Consider the following 25,494-nt stretch of genomic DNA (forward strand, 5'->3'; position numbering starts at 1 on the left):
ATGCCAGGTTTTTGGGATATGCAAAAATATACGCCCTTCCCCCAAAATAAGTCCCCTGGACAACCCCCCCTCCGGCCAAGTAGAGCATGATTCACCAACCTAGTGGTATCCCGAAGGCACCAAGCCACGGGAGCCAGGAGGGAACAGGCGCTTGCATGGCTTGGCACCTTTGGGATACTGTTGGGTCAGTGAGTAGCGCTCTGCCTGGCTGGAGAGGGGGGTTGCCGGGGGGGCTACTCTCTTGCGAGCAGGCTCCTGGCACAGGAACGAGAGGATGCAGGCATAGCCTCAGGGGCGAATAGCTGTGTTGCGCTGTTGCAACAGCGCAACACAGCAGCTGGGGCAGAGTGTCTTCCGGCAGCTGGCCCACACCATAGAGCAGGATTTTTTAATATTTCATAAATTCATCCAAACTGTTATTTGTTCATTTATCAAAAGATATATCAGAACCTTATTTTGAGATAAAACAATAAAAAGCCTGTGATATAGCTACAAATTTATACAGTGTTTTTATGATTGTACCAAAACATGCCACCCTCCATCCTCTTCCCCAAGCCCTGCTGCACTAACGTGTACCTTTCTTTGGCCTTCCCATGCTTGCATATATCCAGAATGCTCACATAACTAGACTGTTGCTGCAAAGTGATGTGGTCACAAAACATTGCACTTTATGAATGCACTTATTAGCAACAGCAATCCTGATCCCAATTTCAACCATAACTCAAAGACTACCTGTACTTGGGCAAGAGTGATGTAATCTCTAACAGCTGGATTTTGTACTTCAATGATAATGATAATGGCCAAACTATATTGTTGAATTCTTCATTTATGCTGTCAGAAGTCTTATTCTAGTATAGTGACATTGAAGTAGTTTGATCTATCTGTAATCAGAGGCAAATCTCTGCAATATTTTAGCATAAATAATGTATGTAAATAAGTTTCAAACTTTTTTGTTTTTATTTTTCTTTCTTTGCATGTTTTATTCTTTTTTTCTTGAATTTAATTTGTATTTTTTACTATTGTAAATCTTAAAAACAGTTTTCAAAAGTTCTTACTAAATAATTGTAGGAACTAAAAAAATTGATCTATTTTTACTATAAAATACATTTGATTACAAATCACAGCTGTAACAAATATAAATAAAATAAAAATGTTTTTGGTCATGCTAAAAAGATAAGAACTTAAATAGCCATAACAATATACTATTTCAAACTTTTATTGTGGTACATAACTAGAAGTCCAAGAAATTAAATATCATTGGAAATATCTGGTACATTTTCCATATACCATAGGTCTGTCCCTCTGATAACTAAACATCTATGCTGCACAGGGTATACATTTTATTGGTCAAAATGGAAGTGTAAAGGAAAATTTTATAATCACTGGATAAATAGCTTTTTTAGCATATCATCTAGAAAATATTCTTTGAAATATCTCCAATTATTCACAGATTTTGTTTTTATCTCCTCTAATTTCATCAGCATAAAATTTTGCCGAATTTGTAAATATATGTTGAATATATTACATCCACAATATCATTAAAAAAAATTTATGTTTTTAATCTAAACCTTAGAGGGAAAAATGGGATATAAGTTTAAAATGTATATAAAATGAAATTAAAGATATATGAGTAAAACTGTTATGATCAATAAGTTAATCTTTACAAGAAAATAAATTGCATTAATCAATTAAGAACAACCAAAAAATTCTAGTTGTGTACAATATTATGTAAGCCCAATTATGTGTAGTTTAAATATATGATATAAATGATACCTCATCATTGAGTGGGGTGTTGGATTAGAAAACCTCCAAGGTCCCTTCTGTTATCTCGTTCTGTTATCAATGTTCCTATTCATTTTTCCAGCCCAACTTGGAGAGTTAATTTTGAGGTTAAGGTATTCATCACCTGGGTTCAGAATAACTAAATCACTGTATTCATAGTGCATTTGAACTAGAATCTTCAGATTAGAAAAAGGCTTTGACTTAGAACTATAGTGCCTTAAGATATGGTCTCGGTCGATGTTTAAAAAATAAAAGGCTTCTGTGCTTAGAATGAAGTCTTGTGAGGAATTTATTTGTAAGTGTATAAACACAAGCATCGTTCGGTAATATATGTATGCTCACATTTAAATTAAATTCAGGTAGTCCTCGAAGTTCATTTAGTGACCATTCAAAGTTACAAAGGCCCTGAAAAAGTAACTTATCACCATTTTTCACACTGTTGCAGCATCCCTATAGTTATAAGATCAAAATTCAGATTCTTGCAAATGGTTTATATTTATGATGATTGCAGTGTCCTGGGGTCACATGATCAGCTTTTGCAACCTTCTATCAAGCAAAATCAATGGAGAAGCCAGATTCATTTAACAACCAGGTTACTAACATAACAATTGCAATGTTTCACTTAACAACAGTGGCAAGAAGAATCATAAAATGGGGCAAAACTCACTTAACAGATGTTTCACTTAGCAACATTTTGTGCTCAATTGTGGTCGTAAATTGAGGACTACTTTTGTGCTCAATTGTGGTCGTAAATCAAGGACTACCTGTAGTTGTTTTTATTGATCCTCAGTTTGCTTGTGCAGCAACATCCTGCCCATTCTGACTTGTTACTTTTAGTTTATGTTTTTAAGGTTCCCTTTATGTTCCTATACCCTGCATAAGTGCAATTGTATACAACAAAATAAAAGTACAATTTTGTTTACCCTTGCCTAAATTTTCTTCCACTGTCTGTTGTCTGTTTTGGGTCCTTTCAGAGAAGAACATGGATTGTATTTTCACCAGAACTATTCCCAGGAGAGAAAGGGGAGATAGCCATTGTTAATAACAGCATAACAGAGCTAGAAGGGACCTTGGAGGTCTTCTAGTCCAACCCCCTTCTAGTCCAACCCCCTGCTTTCTTGCTCAGGCAGAAAAGCCTGTACCATTTTAGAGAAATGGTTGTTTAATCTCTTCTTAAAAATCTCCAATTGTTGGAATCACCCACAACTTCAGAAGGCAAGTTGTTCCACAGATTAATTGTTCTAAATTTTAATAGCCCTCAGGCAGATTCCAATGAAACAAACCTTTCGTTGATAAATGCAGTAGAAAACCCACAAAACGAGGGGGGGGGGAACACCCTTGCTCTTTTTACTGCCATTTTTTGTATTTGGAAGGAAGGATCCGTTTAGCGAGATCCAGCAGTCCCAGCTAAATGGCTCAAACAATAACAACAACAACAATCGAAACTACCCAGCTATGGATAAAATGTGTAACAGTGATACCCATTGTCATCAGGGCACTTGGTACCATGTCCAAGAATTTTATAAAACACATCAAGAAATTGCAGCTTCCTGCAATAACACCAGTGGAAGTACAAAAAGTTGCGCTACTCGGAACATCATATATTTTAAGAAGATACTTGGTTGATACTTAGGGCACTGGCAGCAACCTGTATCAACCATTAGCACCCGTCAATGGCATTTGTGATGCATTTTTGAATGTTCAGTTGACTTGAGTTTCATAATAATAATAATACCATGCCCAAGAGTTTTATAAAGCATATAAAGAAATTGCAGCTTCCTGCGATAACTCTAGTGGAACTGCAAAAAGTTGCCCTACTCACAGCATCGTACATCTTAAGAAGTATTTGGTTGATACCTAGGACACTGGCAGCAACCCGTATCAACCATTAGCACCAGTTATTGGTATTTTTAATGCATTTTTGAATGTTCAGTTGGCTGTTTCATGAATAAAGTATATAACAACAACAATAATAATCAGAGGGGAGGGGGGAGGAGAAGGAGGAGGATGAAAAAGGAGCAGGAGGAGGGAGAGGAAAAAGAGGAGCGGGAGGAGGACGAGGAAGAAGAAGGAAGAGGAGGAGGAGGAAGGAGGAGAGGAGGAGAAGGAGGAGGAAGAAGAAACAGAGGGAATTTAATCTCTATGGCCGCCCCATTCTTTCACCTGCCCGAGGCCGTTGCTGAGTTTGCTGTCCAGCCTGGAGGAAGAGGAGAGACGCCTTTGTTTTTCGCTGAACGAGGGAACCGGGAGAATCGGCGAAACTTCCGGCAGGGCCGGGGAAGCCATGGCTTCGAAAGGATCGGCAACTCAGGCTTCAGTGCTGCCGCTTCAACGGAGAAAAACACAAAGCGGGCGCCGTTGCCATGGGAGCGAGAGAAGCTCCGGCGGTCCCATGGGTGGAGCGGGCGGCAGGCAAAGGAAAAAAGCCGAAGAGAAAACAAACGAACATGCCCTAGACCAAAGCCCTCCGCTAGGGCGATGAGTCCCCTTGCCCGGGGCAAGAAAGTCAGGGAAGAGGCCTCGGGCTGCTGCAAATTATTGCTCCTTCCTGCCACCTCAGTTGCTTTGTTATTTATCAGATGCCCTACGAAGACGCCGTAAGACATGTGGACTTCAACTCCCAGAATTCCTCAGCCAGCTTTGCTGAAGTCTACCTGCGGTGGAAGTTGCCGAGATTGGAGACCCCTGGGTTAAGGTGTTTATAGTTTTGCGGAAGGGAAAGGCCCTAAGGATCCAAAGCTCTGAGAAAGTAAGCCTTCCTTCGAGCCAAAGCGTGCTCATTGCCGTAAGAAAAGCACCCCAAGGGAAAACGACATTACTGCACTAATAATACCCGGCCGTAACCTTAGCGACATTATAGCAGTGTCGTCGACAGCTTTGAAAGGGAAGGAAGAGTTCGCCCTAGCAAGCCAGATGCCCTCGATCCTGGCGGTCAGAAATAGATAACAAACATGAGAAATCGTCATCGTAATTTTTAAAAGCATTCGTGCAGCCGTTTTTTCCTTCCCCGCTGAAAGCCTTTTATCGGGAAAAGTTTCTTTTCAAGTTTCAAAATCTCCGATTCTCATTCTGCAAAGTGACTTAAGGCAGTGTAAAGATTCTCAATAGCAATAGCAATAGCAGTAGACTTATATACCGCTTCATAGGCCTTTCAGGCCTCTCTAAGCGGTTTACAGAGAGTCAGCATATTGCCCCCAACAATCTGGGTCCTCATTTTACCCACCTCGGAAGGATGGAAGGCTGAGTCAACCCTGAGCTGGTGAGATTTGAACCGCTGACCTGCTGATCTAGCAGTAGCCTGCAGTGCTGCATTTAACCACTGCGCCACTCTTGGCTCAATCCTAAGGAGAATCTCTCTGCTTCAAGAGTGTCGTTTCCCATGTCAGTGTTTACTTTGTCCCAAATGCTAATTAAGTCATTTTCCAGAATAGGTTTATGGCATGTCAACAATACCACCAGGCCTATTCAGAAATGCTGCATCTGTATTTCCTTTCTGTAACTTCTTTAGGCATTCCGCTGCCCCGGCTATAAATGTGTGTAAGGGCCTATATAGCTTCTATCCCTACTTCTGTGGAGCATTGCAATGCAGGTATGAAATGGTGGGGTTTGCAATGTGAATCCGTACTTCGTCATTTTGGCTTTATTTTCATCTAACTCAAACTGTGACTCTGTACAATACACAATATGCACACAATAAATCAAAAAGGGAAAAAGGATAATCATATAAAAATAAGCAGATAAAAATGATTGAAGACACAACAAATCAAACATGGGAAATCTCATTCACTTATGGATAGATAATCCTGATGAAACACCTTCCAACAGATCAAAAATAATCAGAATAGATATTCATTACTAAACATAATTTAGGAATAAAGATCACCCTTCAACTTCCTTCTTTTAAATGTAAGAATTTATGTGACCTAGAAAACGTGCCATAAAAACAAATCTTCCAAAAGATCTTGCTACAAATCTATGTTATACGAGGCTTGCCCATTGTAATAGTTAGGAATTTTTAAAATGCAAAACTAGAACAAAATGAACATCACTGAACAATACCAGGAGACTATTGGTGGATTTTAAAAGCATAACGTTAACATATTTACCTCATGTTCATTCAATCATGCAAATCTTATGCACTATGAAATCTCTGATAGACTGAGTGTCAAAAGAGAGATGGACAGTGTGTGAGAACTCTCTGAAACAACCTTCAATGGAGCAGAAGATACATCAGGCATATTTCTTCAGCTTTTATTGGTAATGTCAGATTATCTCAGCATTGTAGCCTGAGTTGTAATTGATTAATGATTATTAGAAGTCATTCACCTTTGTGAGCATTAGGATCTTCCTATTTGTGTGTCTACCTTGATCATATCTTAACTTTAGAGAATACAAGAAATTTGTTAGAAGGATGGATTCAAGAATTCCTTTTATGATCTGGTACATCCTAGAATGTCTCTGAACATGTGTGTTTTATATCCACAGCCATATTTCATTCAACAAATTTAACACTTCCAGTTCATAATCTTTTAGCTAATTCTGTAAAAATTACCAAACTCAGAAGGTATTGGTATCCTGCAGAATGGAGACATTTAGAACAGAAAAATAATGATAGGAACCTTTCGATTATAAATTGGATGAGTAGCTACTTCTTAGGATGATGTTGCTGTGTTTTATTGATATGATATTTTATTTCATGTTTATTTTTTGTTGCATTAAACTACTTCCAACATTATTGGATTGAACATAATATAATCCATAGTAAATAATTACAAATGCACATTGAACATGTAAAATCTGTTTCACAAATGAAGTTTATTATGATTGTAACATCACACATTTGTTCAAGAATGGGCACACATTTCAGAATTTATACTGGTACAATCAAATAGACACTATTAAATAAAATGTAGTAGAATCACAAAACAATTTATCTGACATAAATTCAACTCTAATGTACTCTCTAGATGCAGTAAACAAACAACAGTCAAAATTAAAAGAACTGAATAACACTAATCAAGACACAGTTTAAACACAGAATGAAACAAACCAATCATTTACAGCTATGAAAAATTAAAATTCAAAGTTAGTTATACAGATTATATTATGCATAGAAATTTTATTTTGAATATCACATACATTAAGTGCCGTTAGAATATTATAATGCATTGTAATGAGAAATAAAGTTATATTTTTAGAAATCGTAAATATTTGAAGTTTTCTAAAAGTATATAAACAATTTATATTTATTATATGGCTTTTACTCAATTCAAAATATATGGCAATAATATTAGTTTCATTGAAAATATTGGGTGATGACGTGTGTTTGTGTGTGTCTGAGATGGCCTGGCTTAACAATAATTTTAGACAAATATATTACAATGTATGAATGTTAAATTGCTTATGTATTTCCTTGCGTTTCACACAGCATAGTGGAAATTTTCCACACATTTCTGTTAGATCCAAAGGGGAAAATAGATTAATTTACAATCTATAATAAATTGTCCTTTGGGTACAAATCATGGCTTGACAATATAAGGTAATGGTTATATCAGATATAATCAAAATTAGCTTAACAAGCCCTGGGAATTGTTATTATAGCACATAAGAAAAATGAGCATAGAGAAAGGAATATGTAAAAAGAAATTAAGATATTAAGAAGAGACTGGACAACCATTTGTCTGAAACAATATAGAGTTTCCTGCTTGAGAAGGGAGTTGGACTAGAAAACCTCTAAGGTATCTTCTAACTCTGTTATTTTGTTAAGCAAAATTCATTGTGATAAATAACCTTGGAGCAGGAGCAGTTTCTAATAATTAGCATACAGTTACATCTACATGTACATTCTGGCAATTACATTTGAGTATCTAACAAAAGTATTAATTCTAGGAACACTTTGGTTAACTTAAGAGTCATACTACTGACTCGCTTTGAACTATATTTTACTTTGAACTAAAGTCAAATATACTTTGACTATAAACTGGGTCACAATCCTTCTGTTACTTTGCATGCTTTTAAGGCATGTACATATGAAAAGCAATGTACATTTGTGGGTTGAAAACTGCAGTCAATATGTAATAACATTCTATGTAAGATATTTGTATTTCAATGTGGCTATTTTATCTAAAAATACAAGTTAATTATTTGGCATTATATTTAAAATAAATTAATCTCTCTTTAATATGAAAAATAACTGCTTTTAATTCTGTAAGAACACTTTCCTTAAAAAGTTCTGTGATAGTGTTAAAATATTTTCAGAGCATTTGCAACCAAGTACAAATAGAATATCCTGGATTTGCAGTAGCATTTGTAGCATAAGTATTTATATTTCTTGGGTCATTTAATGATAAATTCCCTTGTGCGAATCTGATGATAGAAAAACAGCTCATCGAATCTAGTCAATCTGATTCCAAATATTATTATTTAGAAGACTGCCTTACTTGATTCAATGGAACATACAATAGTTACTGGAGAATAACAATTTACTAATATTACTGGAAATTACATGGATGGAATTTCTTTCATTGTGAATTTTATTGATTTATTTAAATTTGCAATAACTGCATTGTCCATGGAGTCATGATTTGTCAGACACGACTTCGCAACTAACAACAAAAATAGCTATCCATGCCTAATGGACTCTGGACTGTAGAAATGTTTATCTTCCTTTCAATCTGATGCACCCTGAAATATTCCTGTTATGTATGATAATAACTATAGATATATAACATTACATAGTGGTCAAAGATGAGGCAACACTGATAGCTGTTACATGTATTTTGTATTATGTTGAGGATTTACTCAGGTTTAGCTGCTCCACTCACAGAACAGAAAGAAAGAAAGAAAAAGTATTTGATAGATCAAATTAGAAAACAATATACATTTATGAGGATAGTTTTACATCATTTAATAACTAAAGAGATAATTTTGTATTTTTTGGTGATAGTTTACTTATGTTTCTGTAATCCTTTCTGCAACTTTTTCATATTTATAATTATTTTTTTAAATATATTTAAGGAAAATGCAGGAAAGTTGTGAACAAATAAGAATGTTTGAGCTTATCCTAGACTTAGTCAAAACTCTTAAGAACTGACCTGCTGATATTAATAGGTTGTCTAGATCCCAACCAGCTATGGCACAACTGTAAAAGTAAAATTATAAATATGATGAAATTTAAGAAGTGTTGAAACAACCATCTGAAATTTAGTATAGAGCATATACAAGAAGTCAGTCATGGCTAAGGAAAGAAAAAAAATCATGAAAGAAATGGCTGATAAATACAAAAATTTAAAAGACTGCCTTTAAATTGACTTAATTTTGGGAGATCATTTTTTTCACTTCAATTTTTTAGAGTTTTGACTGTTAATACAGTCAAAAATTAGTTTAAAAATTAAAAGCAAATTAGTTTATAATAGTTTAACCCTTTCTGTTTCATATAAAATTATGTTAATCAGTGTTTCCTATTTACAACATAGTAGTCCAGTAGTTATGGCTGTGCACCCATCAACAATGATTCAAAAGTGCTTAAGTATCATGCGAGCACAGCAATTGCTCAAACCTCAAGAGATGTTGCCGCTTTAAGGAATTCAGTCCTGCTTCATTAAAAACAGAAGAAATCAAATTAAGTAATCCTATCTCTAATCTGTATGAACTTCCACTATATAAATATAATAGCAAGATAAATGTTTTTTTTTATTGTTGCCAGCCATATCAATACTAGCAAACAAGTACTGGTTTTTGAAGATAGAAAATTATTTAAACATTTTATTATCTACTATGCAATAATTGTTACAAAAAGCATTTAAATATTGCAAATCTAATGTAAAATATGAAAATGATTCAAAATAATAATATATGTTCCACTGTCTGAGGACTCTAACACAATGTACAAAGTGATGGTGTGTAAGGAATACATTTTTCACATACACCTGGTATTCTGGCATCATTTAAGAAATGATGAAAAAAACTACATGTATATTATTGTAATGATAATTCATGGGTATAATAATATTAATCTTCATTTCCCAAGCAGTACTACAATTCTGGTAAAAAATTCCCAACAGTCTGTATTACATTTCCTCCCCTTCCTAGCATTTTTCCATAAGTGCAGGGCCTATTTTCATGGTTCAACTGAATACTGATAACATAGTTCTCTCCCTAGAAAAATATTTACACAGATGATGTACCATAAAACTACAGAAGGCTGCTTCAGATTTTTTTCAAGGACTTAACAAATAACATTTATTTTGGCTGTATGTTTTGAGAATCTTCACAGACTTTAAATGGCAATAGTAGATCATACCTAACTTCCTAACCTGAAGTAAGGAACATATTAGCAAAGAACAGAATAATGATTGAGATTCTGATATGAAAGTTTAAAAAAACCTACAACTTTAAGCTTCAAAAATGGAATGAATAATCAATTTATGTTAATTTGGTTTTATCAGATTCATTCTAGAAATTGATTTTTTTATGAAAACACCATAAATAGCATATTTAATAAAGCATAATAAAGCATATTTAAAATATACCATTAATATCACAGGAAATATTACAAATAGCCAACGGTACCTTGGTGTGTTCCAACCAAATATAGTTTTTAAAATTATGTTAAGATAATCAAATGCTATACTTGAATACTTTGTTTTACTCAAAAGTTTTACTCAGTATGGAGATAAGTGAATGACAGGAGGTATTGCCTATGACTATTGAGAGTTAAGACAAGATAATTTACATTGGTACTTTTCCATCTCCAATATACATATATTTATATATCACTATATCAGAATCAAGACGTATATTATGTAAATATGATAACTGAAGAATTCTAGTGATCTGCATCTATACATCAAGAGAATAAGTATTAGACTTGTGCATCTCTACATTGGAATATCTAATGATATATTGATGTAAATTGAAGTTTTAGATTTGTCCTATTTGATTAATTTGTTGGAGCTTGTACTTTCAATCAGATGTTCCACATTCAAATACCCTTACTATTAATTGTTAACTGTCTATAACAGTTGTGAAATCCTTCCATAAAGTAAAATTGTTATATTTCAGTTGTTCTGAGTGAAATTTTATGTCTGTGTATGTGTGAAGAATATGGATTACATTTGGTAATCTGATAAATTACTAAAGTCCTCATAGTATAGGATATATTGCTGGCTGCCCTCAAAATTCCTGCTATGCTAGAAGGTTAAATAATGGCAACTAGTCAAAAATTTATTAACTGAATAAATTTTAAAGTTTATTAAATTTAATAAACTTTGGTACAGTTGCCATAATTTCATCTTTTTACACGCTTTTGGTCTGGATGATTGATTCTATACTTACATATTTTTCCTGATATATTGGTAATTGAAAAGTTATTGTTTAAAGAGCCATGATTATGTTTAGTTTACATGCTTCACACATAGTTCTCTTTCATTCTGCCTGCTAATTGCAAGATTGTAAGAAGGCATGCCTTCTGAAAATGTACTCAAAAACAAGGAGAGGCTCTAAAACAATATATGGTTTCTCTCAGGGCCTGCGCTATCCAATGTGAATTTGGTAATTTGGAGGAAGCCCTGCTAAAACAGTTAGTGTGTGGAGTCAGAGATATGCGACTCCAACACAGGTTGCTAGCCCAACAAGAATTAATATTACAAGGAGGTGTTGATGAGGCAAGGGTGACAGAATTAGCTGAAAAGTCAATTGCTGAAATTCAGCGATACACAATGGGTTCAAAACGGCCCTAAATGCGGGATAGTAAATCAGCAATTTGAATTTGATGAGGGGGGAAATGAGGAAGATGAGGACATTAGCCACCTCAAATCAAATCCAATTAATAGAGGACAACGACTAGCCAAGTTGCCTCATAGTGACTGGCAGGCTAGATTGCCCCCAGATGGCTACATAGGAGTGGGGGAAATCACCTCAGATCCAACTGCCATTTTAAAACAGCCACCTGTCGGCGTTGTGGAAAAAAGGGGCATATTGCTGTTGTTGATCAGTCAGTTCTTCCTCCTAATACCCCAAAAGATTAAAAAACCAAATAAAAAGTTTGGCAGCCCTGCTGGGTGGTGCAGAAATACATATTTTGAAGTTGAAAATGATCAATGCTAGGCAGAGGAAGTCAGTAATGCATCATTCTCAACGAAGAAATAAAAAAAAATCTGACAATTTTAATTGAAGGTTCTCCATGTAGAATGGAGATCGATACTGGCTCTGCCAAATCAATTATTTCCGGGTCTATCCTGAAGAAATTAGTTCCTACTCTCACCAAAAGTCAGCTGTCAAATTATGAGAGCCTATTAAGAGATTATCAAGGCAACCAGATTCAAATTTTGGGGAAGGCATCAGTCCTCATTGAGTACAACTCATTTTCGGGACATTTGCCTTTAATTGTCATGGCCAAGCCTTTAGCCAGTTTATTGGGCATTGATTGGTTCAGGTTCTTGGGCTTTCCATTGCTGGTATAAATGCCTGTTCCAAGTTGGACATCCAAGAACAGCTAGCCTTGGAATTCCCCAATGTATTTGACAATTCATTGGGTAAATACAAAGGAACTCCCATTTCTCTCAGTTTAGAGCCCAATATCGCTCCCATTCGTCTGAAAGCTAGGCAAATTCCTTTCACATTAAGGGCTAAAGTGGAAGCTGTGTTAAACAAATTAGTGGAGCAAGGAGTTCTGGAACCCAATGATCATTCACAATGGGAAACACCCATTGTTACCCCAGTGAAAGCAGATGGGTCTATTAGAATTTGTGGGAATTTTAAATCTACCATTAATAAAGCATTGCAAGCAAATCCATGCCCCGTTCCTGTAGTTCAACACGTATTACATTCATTGGGTCGGGATCGGATTTTTGAAAAAAATGGATATGGCACAGGCTTATCAACAGCTACCTGTTGATGTGGCCACTGCCAATGCTCAAACCATAATGACACATAAGGGAGCATTTCGCTGCCGTCACCTTCAGTTCGGCAGGTGCGTGGCTCTTGGTATATTTCAATATCTAATGGGTTAAATGGAGTAATTCCTTATTTTGATGACATCCTGATCGCCGCACAGTACCGGTCAGACCTTGTCGTCAAATTAAGAGCAGTTTTACATTATTTCAGTCAGGCAGGACTGTGATTAAAGCGCAGTAAATGTAAAATTGGAGTTTCCTCTGTTGAATTTTCAAAATTGATAGGTAAAAGATTCACACAACTCAGGGAAAACATGAAGCTATTCAGAATGTGCCAACTCCCAAAAATAAAAATGAATTACAATATTTTTTTGGACTCCTTAATTTTTACGCCATGTTTCTGCCACATAAAACATCTATGGCTGAGCCCCTGCATAGGCTGCTGGACAGCTCCGCAATTTGGCAGTGGGGAAGCAAGGAGGCAACTGAAGCTGTCAAGAAACTTTTGGCATCTTCGGCAGTCCTAGTGCAGTACAGCGAGGAACTATCCCAACCCTCACTTGTGAGGTTTTCCCTTATGGGGTGGGAGCTGTATTGGCGCATGTTTTATCCTCGGGTCAAGAAGAACCTATTGCATATTTTTCACACACGTTATCCCCAGCGGAACAAAATTATGCGCAAATTGACAAAGAGACATTGGCAGCCGAGGCTGGAGTCAAACGATTTCATGATTGTCTCTACGGCTACCACTTCCTATTACTGACCATAAACCTCTATTAGGCATTATATCGGGAAATCGCCCCACACCTGCTATTATATCTCCCCGAATGCTACGGTGGTCCGAATTTCTTTCAGCCTATTCATACAGCCTTCTCCATAAGCCAGGTAAGCAAGTAGGGTATGCGGACACCCTCAGCTGGTGTCCGCTTCCTCTCCCAGTCCGGCACGGGCTGCAAAGATTTTTGCTATTGAAGAACTGGTTTTGCCGGTGACCGCTACTGACATAGCGCACTGTACAAAATCAGATAAAATCCTAGTCCAGGTTTTGGAGTGGGTAATACAGGGTTGGCCAGCAGGACCTGTGGGGGAAGAGTTCTTACCATATAAAAGATGGCAGTTTGAGTGTCGGAGATACAAGGCTGTCTTATGGGCTTGCCGGGTGATTATACCTTCAAGTCTCAGAACCAAAATATTAGCTAGACTGCATGAAAATCATCCAGGCATTGGGCATATGAAGGCTTTGGGACGCAGCACAGTTTGGTGGCCCAAGTTAAATGAAGCCCTAAGCCATTGGGTAGGAAACTGTGAAATCTGGCAGGCTTCTTGCTCAGTTCTGCCTGCGGCGCCTCCTAGGAAATGGGATGCTCCCCATGCTCCCTGGTCGAGGCTACACCTCGACATCGCAGGCCGAGTCCAAGGGCTGATGCTATTAGTGATGGTGGATGCTTTTTCTCCGTGGGTAGAAATTGTACCTATGCATTTCACCGTCACAGAGGCCACCATAAGAGTGTTACAGTATTTACTTGCTTGCCATGGTCTCCCTGTTGTGGTCGTCTCTGATAATGGACAGCAATGGACAGCTACAGTTTTCCATTCTTTCCTGGCCTCCCTAGGCATTAGACAGGCTCTGACGGCTCCTTATCACCTGGCCAGGAATAGCCAGGCAGAAAGGGCTGTCCGCTCAGCAAAGGAGGCCATGATGAGAATGGGGGCAGGACATATATATGATAAAATTAATAGATACCTAATGACCCAGCATACCATGCCCTGCCCCGAGACAAATAGGAGTCCGGCTGAGTTACTTATGAGTCGGCGGCTCCGCACCACTTTAGATAGGCTTCATCCCCTTATAATAATAGCAAGAATCCGACGATAGAAAACAGCTGTCGGACTTCTAGACTCGGGGACTGGGTCTTCACCCAAAATTTCTATGTAAATCTCCGATGGGTTCCAGCCATTATTACTCAAATAATGGGAGCATGTTCTTACAGGATCTTACTAATAGACAGAAGGCTATGGCGGCACCACATCGATCAGCTGCGCCACTGCTCAGCATGTGCAAATTCGGCCATTGAGGACGCTCCAGTTGACAACGAGGTACCAGATGCCGCCTACCGGCCATCGCCATCACTCAGTGCTGCACCAGTTCAACAACCGCCCTGCAGGATTTTGACAGAGCACTCACTGCGGAACCAGGATCTTCAGATGGATTGACTTCGGCGTGGACAGTTGAGGACCATTCCCCATTGGCCATCGCACATGACTTCCTTCCTGTTCCATCGATGACTCCAACCCAAGAACTGTGCCGTTCCGGAAGAAACAGCCGTCGCCCTGCCTACCTTGCTGAGTACGCTTGCGCAATCCAGGTGGAAAGAAGTGTTACATCCCCACGGCTGCTACAGCCACGGAATGTCAGCTGGCAGAAAGAGATTCCTGATTGGTCAAGATGCAAGTCCCAGTGGGAAAAAAAGCGTTTGATGATTGGTTGGCCGTTTGACAGCTATGGTATAAGTAGGTGTCAAACGGGCTTACGTTGTTCCGTTTTGCCTGTTCTCTTTCAGAGTTGTTAACAATAAAGTTAGTTCCTTGCACCAGTCACCTCAGTCCTTATTACTCGCAGAGTCCACTACAGGTACATGCTTCCATCCCCTATATCAGTGATGGCTAACCTTTTTCCCATTGTGTGCCAAAAGCAGGGGGAGTGCAGGGGAGTTATGGGTGGGTGTGCCCATACCCATAATTCCAAGTGTGTGACTCCACTGCGTGCATGCATGCACAACCCCAGCCCCCGCGCATGTGACACCCACCCTCCCTCCACTTTTGGCGCATGATGGACTTGTTTTTCACCCTCCCCAGGCTCCAGAGGCTTTCTAAGAGCCTGGGGAAGGCGAAAACGGCCTCCCCTGCCCACCCCAGAGGACGTCCGAGGTCTTCAGGAGGCTTCCCTGAAGTTTTTGGTGGGCGAAAAACGGCCCTACAGACAACCCAGAAGTTCAGGAATGGATTCCCAGTTTGCACGTTGGGTTATTTTTCGCTTTCAGGAGGCTTTAGGAAACTCCCGGTAGGACGAAAAACAGCCAAAAATGAAGGGCAAAGTTAATTGGCCAGCACGCGCATGCATGCTAGAGATCACAGGGCAACACCTCGCATGCCTTAACAAAGGGTTCTGCGTGCCACCTACGGCACACGTGCCATAGGTTCGCCAACAATGCCCTTTATAGTATATGTTGCTTGCTGAACAGTCTTGAGATTTCAACAATTGTTACTTTTTTGGTTGAATTTTAATAAAGCTATTGTTCAACTAGGCATTTGCTTTATGGACCAATAGTTATGCTTGATTTTTTTAACATTTAAAAGAAATTAATAGCTTTTAATTATAACACAGTTATAAATACCAACTCTATAACGGCTTTCTTAAAAATTTCAAATAAAAACTTTTACATATCAGTTCCGAAGCAAGGAAATTCCCAGATTCAAAGTAGAAGTACCACCATATTGTATTTTATATTTCTCATTTTACCAGATAACTGCACTTTTGTTTTCCCTTTCCTTCAAGTGAAAAGCAGGCCTTATCTGGATCCAGTGGCAGTGCTCCAGCCCAGTTGCATTGCTTGACTTTTTAATTTTCCACAATTTTCTAGTATTTTTGGCTTGGGTACTATTTGAAATTTAAATAATGGCTAGATGTAGCTACGTCTTTCACTGCAGAGAGTGCTGTATCAAAGGAAAAAATGCTTCAGGAGGTCTATGCCCAATGATATCAGAGAATGATGTCAAATGTATCTCATATTTAGCCTAATAATCAGAGCATTAAGAATGCAAGCCAGAAAGTAGAAAAGCAATTAGGTAAAAATTGCTATAAATTGCTAGATTTATGTTTTGAAGTGCTGAAATCTATAATAGCTTTAAAGGTAGTTTGAAGCAAGAAAGAAGTTTGGCCTTTATGAGACATTCAAACCCACCCCCCCCGGTGAATAGGCAGGACCAGAATAAAGAACTTGTAACTACCTTCTGGCTTTTAGCTGTGCCATTGTTCCTAGAGGTCTGCATTAGTGATGAGCATTGGCAATGGTTTTATTAAATTGGGTATTCAATTTATATTTACCAACTGCAATTTATGTTTTATTGAATTTATAATAATCGTTGCAGGGTAGCGTATTGTTTTGTTTATTTTTTTAACTGTTGCGTAAATTGTTGCTGACAACTTTTAGAGGACTGCATGGGTGGGGTTGTGGCTGTGAGGCCCTTTTATTGGGTCTTGTATGCTAACTGAAACTACATCTAATACGTTGCAAGCAAATTCATCGGAAAGAGATTTATTCTGAATAAATTTTTCTGAATTCAATGGAACTTGTTATCTGCTACATTTGTTTAAATCTGCAGTCTTGGAATAGCAAAAGTGGCTTACATTTGCCACAAATCAAATCCTTCAAAATATATTAGTTCTTGTCTATTATGCTGAAAATGCAATGTCTGCTTTCACCTGTATTGCTTATATTCTGATAATATCACTTAATGCCTGAGATATTTCAGCCTAAAATAAAACCTATACAGTATTAAATACAGACATTTAAAGGAAAAAACATTGTGGTAATACTTTCATTGTATGATCACATGATTGTAATTCTTTCTGGTGAGGGATATGAATCAGATCCATTTCCATCATGTATAAATTGTCTTTTTTCCAATCCTCTTCTGATCTTTCTCAGTTTCCTTTTTATACACGGTAGAAGCAAAATAATCTTACCAAGAATGACCACGCAAGGCAAGACAAGTGCAAGAACAAAATTTGGTGGTGTGTAAAATCTGTAGCATTCTTCTTCAAAGGCTCTTTTCCATCCATAAATTAATACATGAAAAGTACTTATGAGAAGAGCGACGTATCCAAGGGTTGACTTTAAGATTTGAAGATGAGAAACAAATACAAATTAAAATCCTGACATCATGATTTGCACATATAGTTAACTATATGCTATAGCTAACTATATTACAAAAACTTAAAAGTATTATAAATGTAGGTATAAATAAATTAGGTATCTTCCATATTTTAGTATACAAAACATGCTGAATAAAAATTCATCTGAACATGGTTAAAGGATTTCTGGATAGACAACAAAAATAGTTCAGTATTTTGAAAATTGGTCTAGTAATTTTTAGTGTGATGACCCCAATTAACTTTTGCAATTAACAAAAAGAAAGTGAAAAATGAATGGAAACTTCTTAAATATTCAAATGCTCACAGTGGGAAATATAAAAGATTTCTTTGACAGTGGCTTGGGGAAAATTGAAGAGGGTGGACATGTCAAAACAACGAAAAGGGAGAAGACAGGAATAGAGAAGTGGGACAAAATATTTACTAGGAAAAAATCAGACAACTAGAAATTGTTATATGGGAAACTATAAAGCTGAGATAACGGGTTTATTCCTAAATATGACAATAAAATTGAGTTGCTAATTGATTGAATATGATAATGGAAAGATAATTAAAGAAAAGTTAAAATATATGGAATATGGACAAATATGAAATTGATATGGGGAGATTGTAAAGCAGAGGTTTGTGATTCACTTTTATATATGATAATTCTAATTGATTGAATATGACAATAGAAGGACAATTAAGCATGGATTAAAATATATTAAACATGGACATATATAGAACTTCTAAGATGATGAACAAAATGAGATGTGTACTGCTTGTTATTCTATATAGTAGACTAAGGGAATTGTAATGAACATTGACCAGTAAGGATTGCTATTTGTAGACAATTAAGGGTAACCTAAACCAAGTTATGGAAAAATGGAGAGGGAACATGAAATATACTTACAATGCAAAACTATTGAGATTTAAAGACAGAATCACAAAGCAGGAGCGTGTAAGGATGCATAATTATATAAATATAGTGATGAGAATAGCTGGAAATTGTAACCAGGTCTACATCTCAGCCAAAATTAGGCTGTTTGAGGGGGTGGGGGGGTTTAAAAGCACAATGACTATATATGTATACTTTTTTTTCTCTTTTAAAAAAAGGAGGAGGAAGATATATGTTAAAAGGGGAAAGAAAGGAAATAGGGAGGGGGAGGAGAGAGGGAGAAGAAAGTGATGAATAAAGTACAAATATGGTGTATGGAGAGCAAAAGAGCCAATAATTGTTTTTGGGAGTTGATGGTAAGACGTGCGTGTATGCGGCAACAAAGACCAGTTGGCCAGCACTCATGCACTGGAAACCAGGCACTCAATTTCTCCGGGCATGCATGTGCACCGGGGACCTGTTCTTCCAGTTTCTGGCACTCCCACGTGCATAAAGATCAGATCACACAAGCTTGAACCTCTCAACATTGAATGCTACTTAAGTCTTTTACTAGTTAGTTTAATTACATTTAGTATTTCAGTTTAATACACACCTGAATAAAACTGAATTCCCTCCAGTTTAATGACCTGTTTACTGATGGAATGGAAGTCACAGCCAACAAAGAAAGCAGCCCAAGGCTCATTATTCCAAAAGAAACATACATTTCTATTCGCCATACTTCTTCCTCATTCCAGGAATTTTCAATATTTTCATGGACCTGGAAAAAGAGATTATGGAATCTTTAACAATTTTAACCATTTATAAAAAAATTATTTAAAACTAACTGGAAAATCTGAAGTGTTTTAAAGTGTGCCTGGTGAACTATCATTAAGGGGAGCAAAGAGGAGTGAGTTCTTTAATTAAGTAAGGCTTTAGAAACTTCACTACATCTGGCCCTTCCATGATTAGAAGAAGAAAAAATTATGCAAAATAAGTAATCAATTCTAATTCCTCTTATTTTGAATATTTTGCTTATAGCACTAAATCAGGGGTGGGTTCCTATACCGGTCAGTACTAGTTCTAGGCCGCAAGTTGCTGGCACATGCACAGTTGACTAAATATTGTTCTGTGCATGTGCAGAAACATGTTGGAAATGGCATAAGAGATTGGGCACTAGTTCAGGGGTGTGTGGCGAGCCTGGGTCGCTGCCAGTTCTGTGACTCAGGTCTCAATTCTGCTACCGGTTCGGCTGAACCGGGCCAAACTGGGAGCAACCCACCTCTGCACTAAATTGATCATTTGGGGAGTTATGAGCAGTTTCAAGAAACAAGAGGGTGAACATTATTGAAGCTAAATCAATTTTTTAAAAACGAAATGAGTAATACTTTATATATTATTATTCATCATTTCATAATTATGTGACTTTATACATAGTATAAATGTTAACATATTTAAAAACCATAATTGAATGTTTCTTTCATGTAGGAAGGTATTTAAGGCAACGATCAACACAACTCAAATTACTAATCACACATGCAGAGTATTGTGAATTACTTGATCCAAAAAGGACATTTTCCTTACCTGTTGATAAGCTGCATTTAAAAATAGGTATCGTTCTGACCTCCTCATAGGCAAGCAAAGGCTGTAAACAACATGAACTGTTGCAAAGAAAAAACTAAGTAACCCAAGCTGTTTTCTACACTGCAGCCAGTTCTCTAACCAGGATGGAAACGATTTGTATTTAGTACCATAATAAAGTTGATAAGCAGCTGCCAGGAGCCCTGATAAATACACTAGAGATAATAAAGTAATTGCAACAACTGGCAATGTCTTGTTCACAATCTCAATAGGAATCTTATAAAAATCACTCTGATGATTTCTCACGTAAGGATGTATTACATCTCTAATAAAAGAATAGATAAAAAAGAAGGTAGCTAGGCCAACAGCCACTATAACTGGTCCTTTCCAGAGTGTGAACAACTGAAGAGGTAAATTTTCAATTTCCCTTGCGGATGATAAAGTGCCCAAATCAATAGGAATAAAACTGAGCTGACGAGCAAGTTCAATAACTTGATGTCGAGCTTGAATGTTGTTACTGCATACATAAACCTAAAACAAACAAACAAATTATCAATAACTGCATGGACTAAATAGTCAAACTAGAGTATGTATTTCCAAGTATGAGATTTCCTGTAATTATTTTTAACTTTACAGGCATCCATATTACAACTTAAAAAGGCATTTGTAATTATTTTATCTATATTTTATTTTTATTTCATGTTATACAAGTCAAGGGTGCAAAACGTATTGTCCAGGACCATACACAATTCCCCCAAATCTTAGTTACATCCCATAGAGTCCCATCAAATATTGATACTAAGGACAAGTTATTAAATACATGGGATGTGACCAGTTTACCTTGAATACTTAAAATATTTTTTTAAAGTATCTTTCAGACATACATATCTTTTTTCTACACAAGTATGAAAAATCCACAAATGCTGCCTTAATGAAATCATTGCAACCAAACCTCTTTAATCTTGCTCTTAAAGCAGATACACCTTTTTTCAGATTGATAGAGAAACACAAAAAAGACTTACATGGTATATGTGCTGCATTAAAGTATTTCTTACAAATTATTTTCAAACAATTCTAGTTGCATTACTTATACTTACTTTAGTTTTATTTAAATTGAAGGTGTGTTGTTCAACCGTCTTTTGCTCTGGACTTATCCACTTTTGATTGTGGATGGATGAGCCAATCAAATATCAAATGAGGCTCTCAATCTGAAAACACTCAACTGTCCTCACGCTAAAATTGAATGCAGAAGTTGCTATACCATGAAGATGAGAAATAATCTCACTTCATTTTTTAGGCTTCATATGAAAAATTACATCATTTTGCAGCAACAGCTTCAAGGGATTTCTCATGTATACTTGATCATCGTGTTCAGTTCAATGCTAAAATGATAACTTACCTGTCTGCTTGCATCTTTTGGTCCTACTTGCAATGCCCATGCTGAAATAACATTGAACCCTTTAACAACAAAGGAGTCTGGAAAAAGGGATGCCAGGTATTCCGCATTGGATTCTGGATACTGGTTAATTTTCATGTTGTTGCTGACATCTACAAGGATTTTACTAACAAGAAGATGCTTGAGATCCCACAAAGCTGCATAGTGTTCTCTGCGTATAGCGATAAAAATTATGTTTGCTTTTGCGATAGCATCTTCATGATGAGTGACATCAACAACATGGGGAAAGAATTCCGACACAAATTTAGGGTTTCTGCTTCCTATTACCACATGAAACCCACATCGGATAAGCCTAGTTGTCAAGGATTTAGCGAAATCCCCACTTCCAATTATGCCAACTGTAAGCTTACTGGTGTCTTTGATGTAATTTCTGCCATTTGGTAAGAAAGATTCATTTAAGACTTTAGGACTTCCCATCATAGAAATTGATTCCATATTTTGCCACAGATGTAATGTAATCTAAAAGAAAACAGAAACAATTAATTTTTCACTGATATATATTGAAACAAATTTCCTATGCCAACACACACAAGATTTAGAATAAGATGTAACACACATGTCTGCAGCATCAAAGTCCTAATTTCTCTCCACTAAGCTAGAAAGGAAATCCCCCTAACCCTTGTAAAAATAGGCAGGAAAAAATAGGCTTTGATTCTACCTTTCCATATATGCAGAGTAAAAAAACTAGAAAGAGAAAATAATTCAACAAATGTCAAACCTAGTTTATGGAAAACAAAAATAACCTCAGAGAGCTTTAGTGCTCTCTCAATTTTAGAATTAAAATTAACTTTCCATGAGAAATCTGGGGTTTTTCAGGAATATATTTGTCTGCCAAAGTAGGCCTCACTTTGACAGATACACTATATTTGAAGAAGAATTTAGTTGCTCTCTATATATTTCATTTTTTAAGTAGAAAAATAAAAATGGTAACTGATAAAAACAACACTATTGCAATATATGGTCCCTGCTGCTATTGTAATAGCCAACTAGGATTTCCCATAGATAATTACATTTCATATGTTATATTGATGCCTTTACTATCTAGTAATGCAGTAAACATTTTTAGTTCCATTTTTAAATTAATTTATCAAAATTCAAAGTGAGGAAAAAAAGTGAGGAAATAGGGAAGGAAAAATGGAAAAGGAAAATGTGTAGCATAAAAGGGAAAAAAAAAAGTGTTAACTTCTGACTTTTTAGCGTGGGATAAGATGATAAACATGCAGCCTCCATTTTCTACTTTTACATAATATATTTTAGCCATTTCTACAACAACCAATACAAAAACATTTGAACAATCAGGGGGAATACTTATAAACCAATGACTCCCATGGATTGAAATCTAGTCAGTTTGGTAAAAAAAGAAGAAGACATAAACATAATCATAAATCTGTTTATACCGTAATAGAAAATCTCAAAACTTTTTGCTATGTGTTGATGTTTGTGCTATATACTGTTTTTAGGGCAGATACATCTCTGAATATATTCCAATTTCTCCAGTGAAGACAGTACATAAGAAGCTCTGTGTTAAAGGCACTGAGCAATCTGATAAAAAATATTTCTGAAACAATGATCCAGTGGGCCATGGATTATCTAGTGTGTTTGTGCAAATTTTTTATCAAGAATTTTGATTATATTAGTAAAACATATGCAAACTAAAGAAAGAAAGGAAGAAAAGAGAATAGAAAGGAGTAAAAAGTGCAAGTAAATTTATTTAGCCTATTACAAATATAAAGGAAAAAGAAAAAGAGAGAAAAATAAAGAAATACATAAAGAAGTAAATTACAACATTCATCACAAATATAGACAAATTTAGTAACTCTTCACTCTCTTTAAGGTTGCAAACATTTATGTCTTCATCTAATATCCCATCTCTTACCTATAAAGAAAGCCATAAAACATCTTTTTTTTATGGGAATGGAGATTTTGCAGTATCCTTCCCCACGCCCATGAAGCCACGCCCACAGAACCGGTAGTAAAAAAATTGAATTTCACCACTGGCAATATGCTGACTCTGTAAAAAGCTCCAAGAGTGCTATAAAGCACTGTGGGCAGTATATGTCAAAGTACTATTGCTATTGCTTTAACCTTTGCAAAGCAAATGGAATCAGAGAAACAGGCAGTTTAACAAGAAAGTAGAATGTACCCCCAAGTCCAATCATTTTACAAAAAAGAGAGAGAGAGAGAAGTCTGGAAGAGCGTGGATGAACAGAAGCTGAGAAACAGTAATTTCTCTTTATATTTTCCCCCAATTCCTGTGCATCCACTCTCTTCCAATTTTCATTTATTTTTTTAAAAATAAACTATATTTTATTATTAGGAGGAGAATATACTGATAGCTTACTGAGAAAACGGAAAACTTCTATCTGTCCCCTCTTCTCAAAAATGTATATATAAGCTTCTTAGTCCAATTTAAGATTAAAATCAAATTGTGAATATTGAAACTCTTACTGAGTATTGTACCACCATCTACTGGTGAGCAAATAAATTCAGTCTGTTTTCTGCTTTTGATTTTGCTAAAGAGATATACAGTTTTTGTATTTATAAGATAGGAGAACCTGAAGTAATATTTAAGATCTATTCCTGCCTGTTTTTTGAATGGAGCTTGCAACATCACATATAATGACAAAGGTGACCTCTGAGTGGAATTATGTACCTCTGTTGTGTAAAATACAAATAAATACAAATATACTGGGGAATGGTATGCAAGTAATCCTTGATTTATGATTGGTTGCTCAGTGACTGTTCAAACTTACATTGGACTCCCCGAAAGATACTTATGATCCAGATTTGAAGTTCTGTCAGTCCCCTTGGTCACATGGTCACATCTTAGGTTTTTGGCAACCAACTTGCATTTATGGCCATTTGCAGTGTCTACAGTCATGTGACCATGATTTATGACATTGCAAGAAACTGGAATTTATTTTTTGGCAAAAAGCACTTATAGCAAATTATGGGTTCGCTTAGTAACTGCTGTGTTTGCTTAACAACCCTTGAAAAAAGTTTGTGAAATCATGAACAGCCACATGACCATCACGATTTACAACCATAATTGCAGGATCAATTATGGTTGTAAGTTGAACACTACCTGCTTTGTACATGAACTTATTTTTTTTCTAATTTCTCTTAACCAATCATTTATATCAGAGGTATCAGAGATGTCAAACTCAAGACCCATGGGCTGACTACAGCCTGCAGGGTGCTTAAATCTGACCTACAGTGCTGGCCTGGCAATAGCAAAGAACCAGCCCGCGATGCCTCTGGCTAGCAGGGTGCTGCAGGAGGCTTGCCGTTCCATCTCCCCTCCCCCCCCCAAACCAGCCTGCGGAGAACTACAATACTAATCCAACTCAGTTTGACATCCTTGGTCTATATATATAACTAGAAATAAGCAATGCCAATAAAATATACTTTTAATATTTCTGTTAACAATCATCTGCATATATAACTAGGAATCAGGATCAGTGCCAACTATAAGTTGACAATCAACAAGGGTGTCCAGGCAAACCCGTATCCAGTTCTGGTGGCGCAGCACCTGCTCCATTCTTTGGGGTGGGGTTGTATCTTTGCGAAACTGGATATGGACCAGGCCTATCAGCAGCACCCAGTGGATGATGAGGCTGCTGCTGCCCAGATCATTGTCACCCACTGAGGGGCTTTCCGCTGCCGCCATTTGCAATTTGACGTTTCCATTGCCCGGGGATCTTCCAGAGTCTCATGGAGTGATTGCTCATAGGCTCCCTAGCATGGTTCCCTACTTTGATGATGTCCTGATCGCTGCCCGCAGTCGATCAGGGCTCATCCAAGTTCTTTGGAAGGTCCTCGATCGTTTCAGGGACGTGGGCTTAAAATTAAAGTGCAGCAAATGCTCCTTTGCTGTGCCACAGGTAGAATTCCTGGGCTTCCTTGTAGACACCCAGGGCATCCATCCACCCCCTCCAAACTTGAAGCTGTCAGGAATGCCCTCACTCCTACATACAAAGCGAAGCTGCAGGCG

At 36.9% G+C, this 25,494-nt stretch overlaps 2 protein-coding genes across 2 annotated transcripts in view; both read right to left on the reverse strand.

The window, feature by feature from the left end:
- Positions 1-4,932, reverse strand: part of CFAP69 (cilia and flagella associated protein 69) — a 50,597-nt gene extending 45,665 nt beyond the window's left edge. The window contains 1 exon segment of the mRNA XM_032235061.1: positions 3,946-4,932. Coding sequence (XP_032090952.1) covers positions 3,946-4,068 — 123 coding nt within the window. The 5' untranslated portion in view covers positions 4,069-4,932.
- An 11,048-nt stretch (positions 4,933-15,980) lies between these two features.
- STEAP2 (STEAP2 metalloreductase) overlaps positions 15,981-25,494 on the reverse strand; it is a 36,170-nt gene continuing 26,656 nt past the window's right edge. The window contains exons 2-5 of the mRNA XM_032237280.1: positions 21,444-21,959; positions 20,048-20,575; positions 19,080-19,244; positions 15,981-17,572 (exon numbers count right to left, since the gene is read on the reverse strand). Coding sequence (XP_032093171.1) covers positions 17,288-17,572; positions 19,080-19,244; positions 20,048-20,575; positions 21,444-21,935 — 1,470 coding nt within the window. The 5' untranslated portion in view covers positions 21,936-21,959 and the 3' untranslated portion in view covers positions 15,981-17,287. The remainder of the gene's footprint in view (positions 17,573-19,079; positions 19,245-20,047; positions 20,576-21,443; positions 21,960-25,494) is intronic.

The sequence above is a fragment of the Thamnophis elegans genome, chromosome Z, assembly GCF_009769535.1.
Source record: "Thamnophis elegans isolate rThaEle1 chromosome Z, rThaEle1.pri, whole genome shotgun sequence".
NCBI lineage: Eukaryota > Metazoa > Chordata > Lepidosauria > Squamata > Colubridae > Thamnophis > Thamnophis elegans.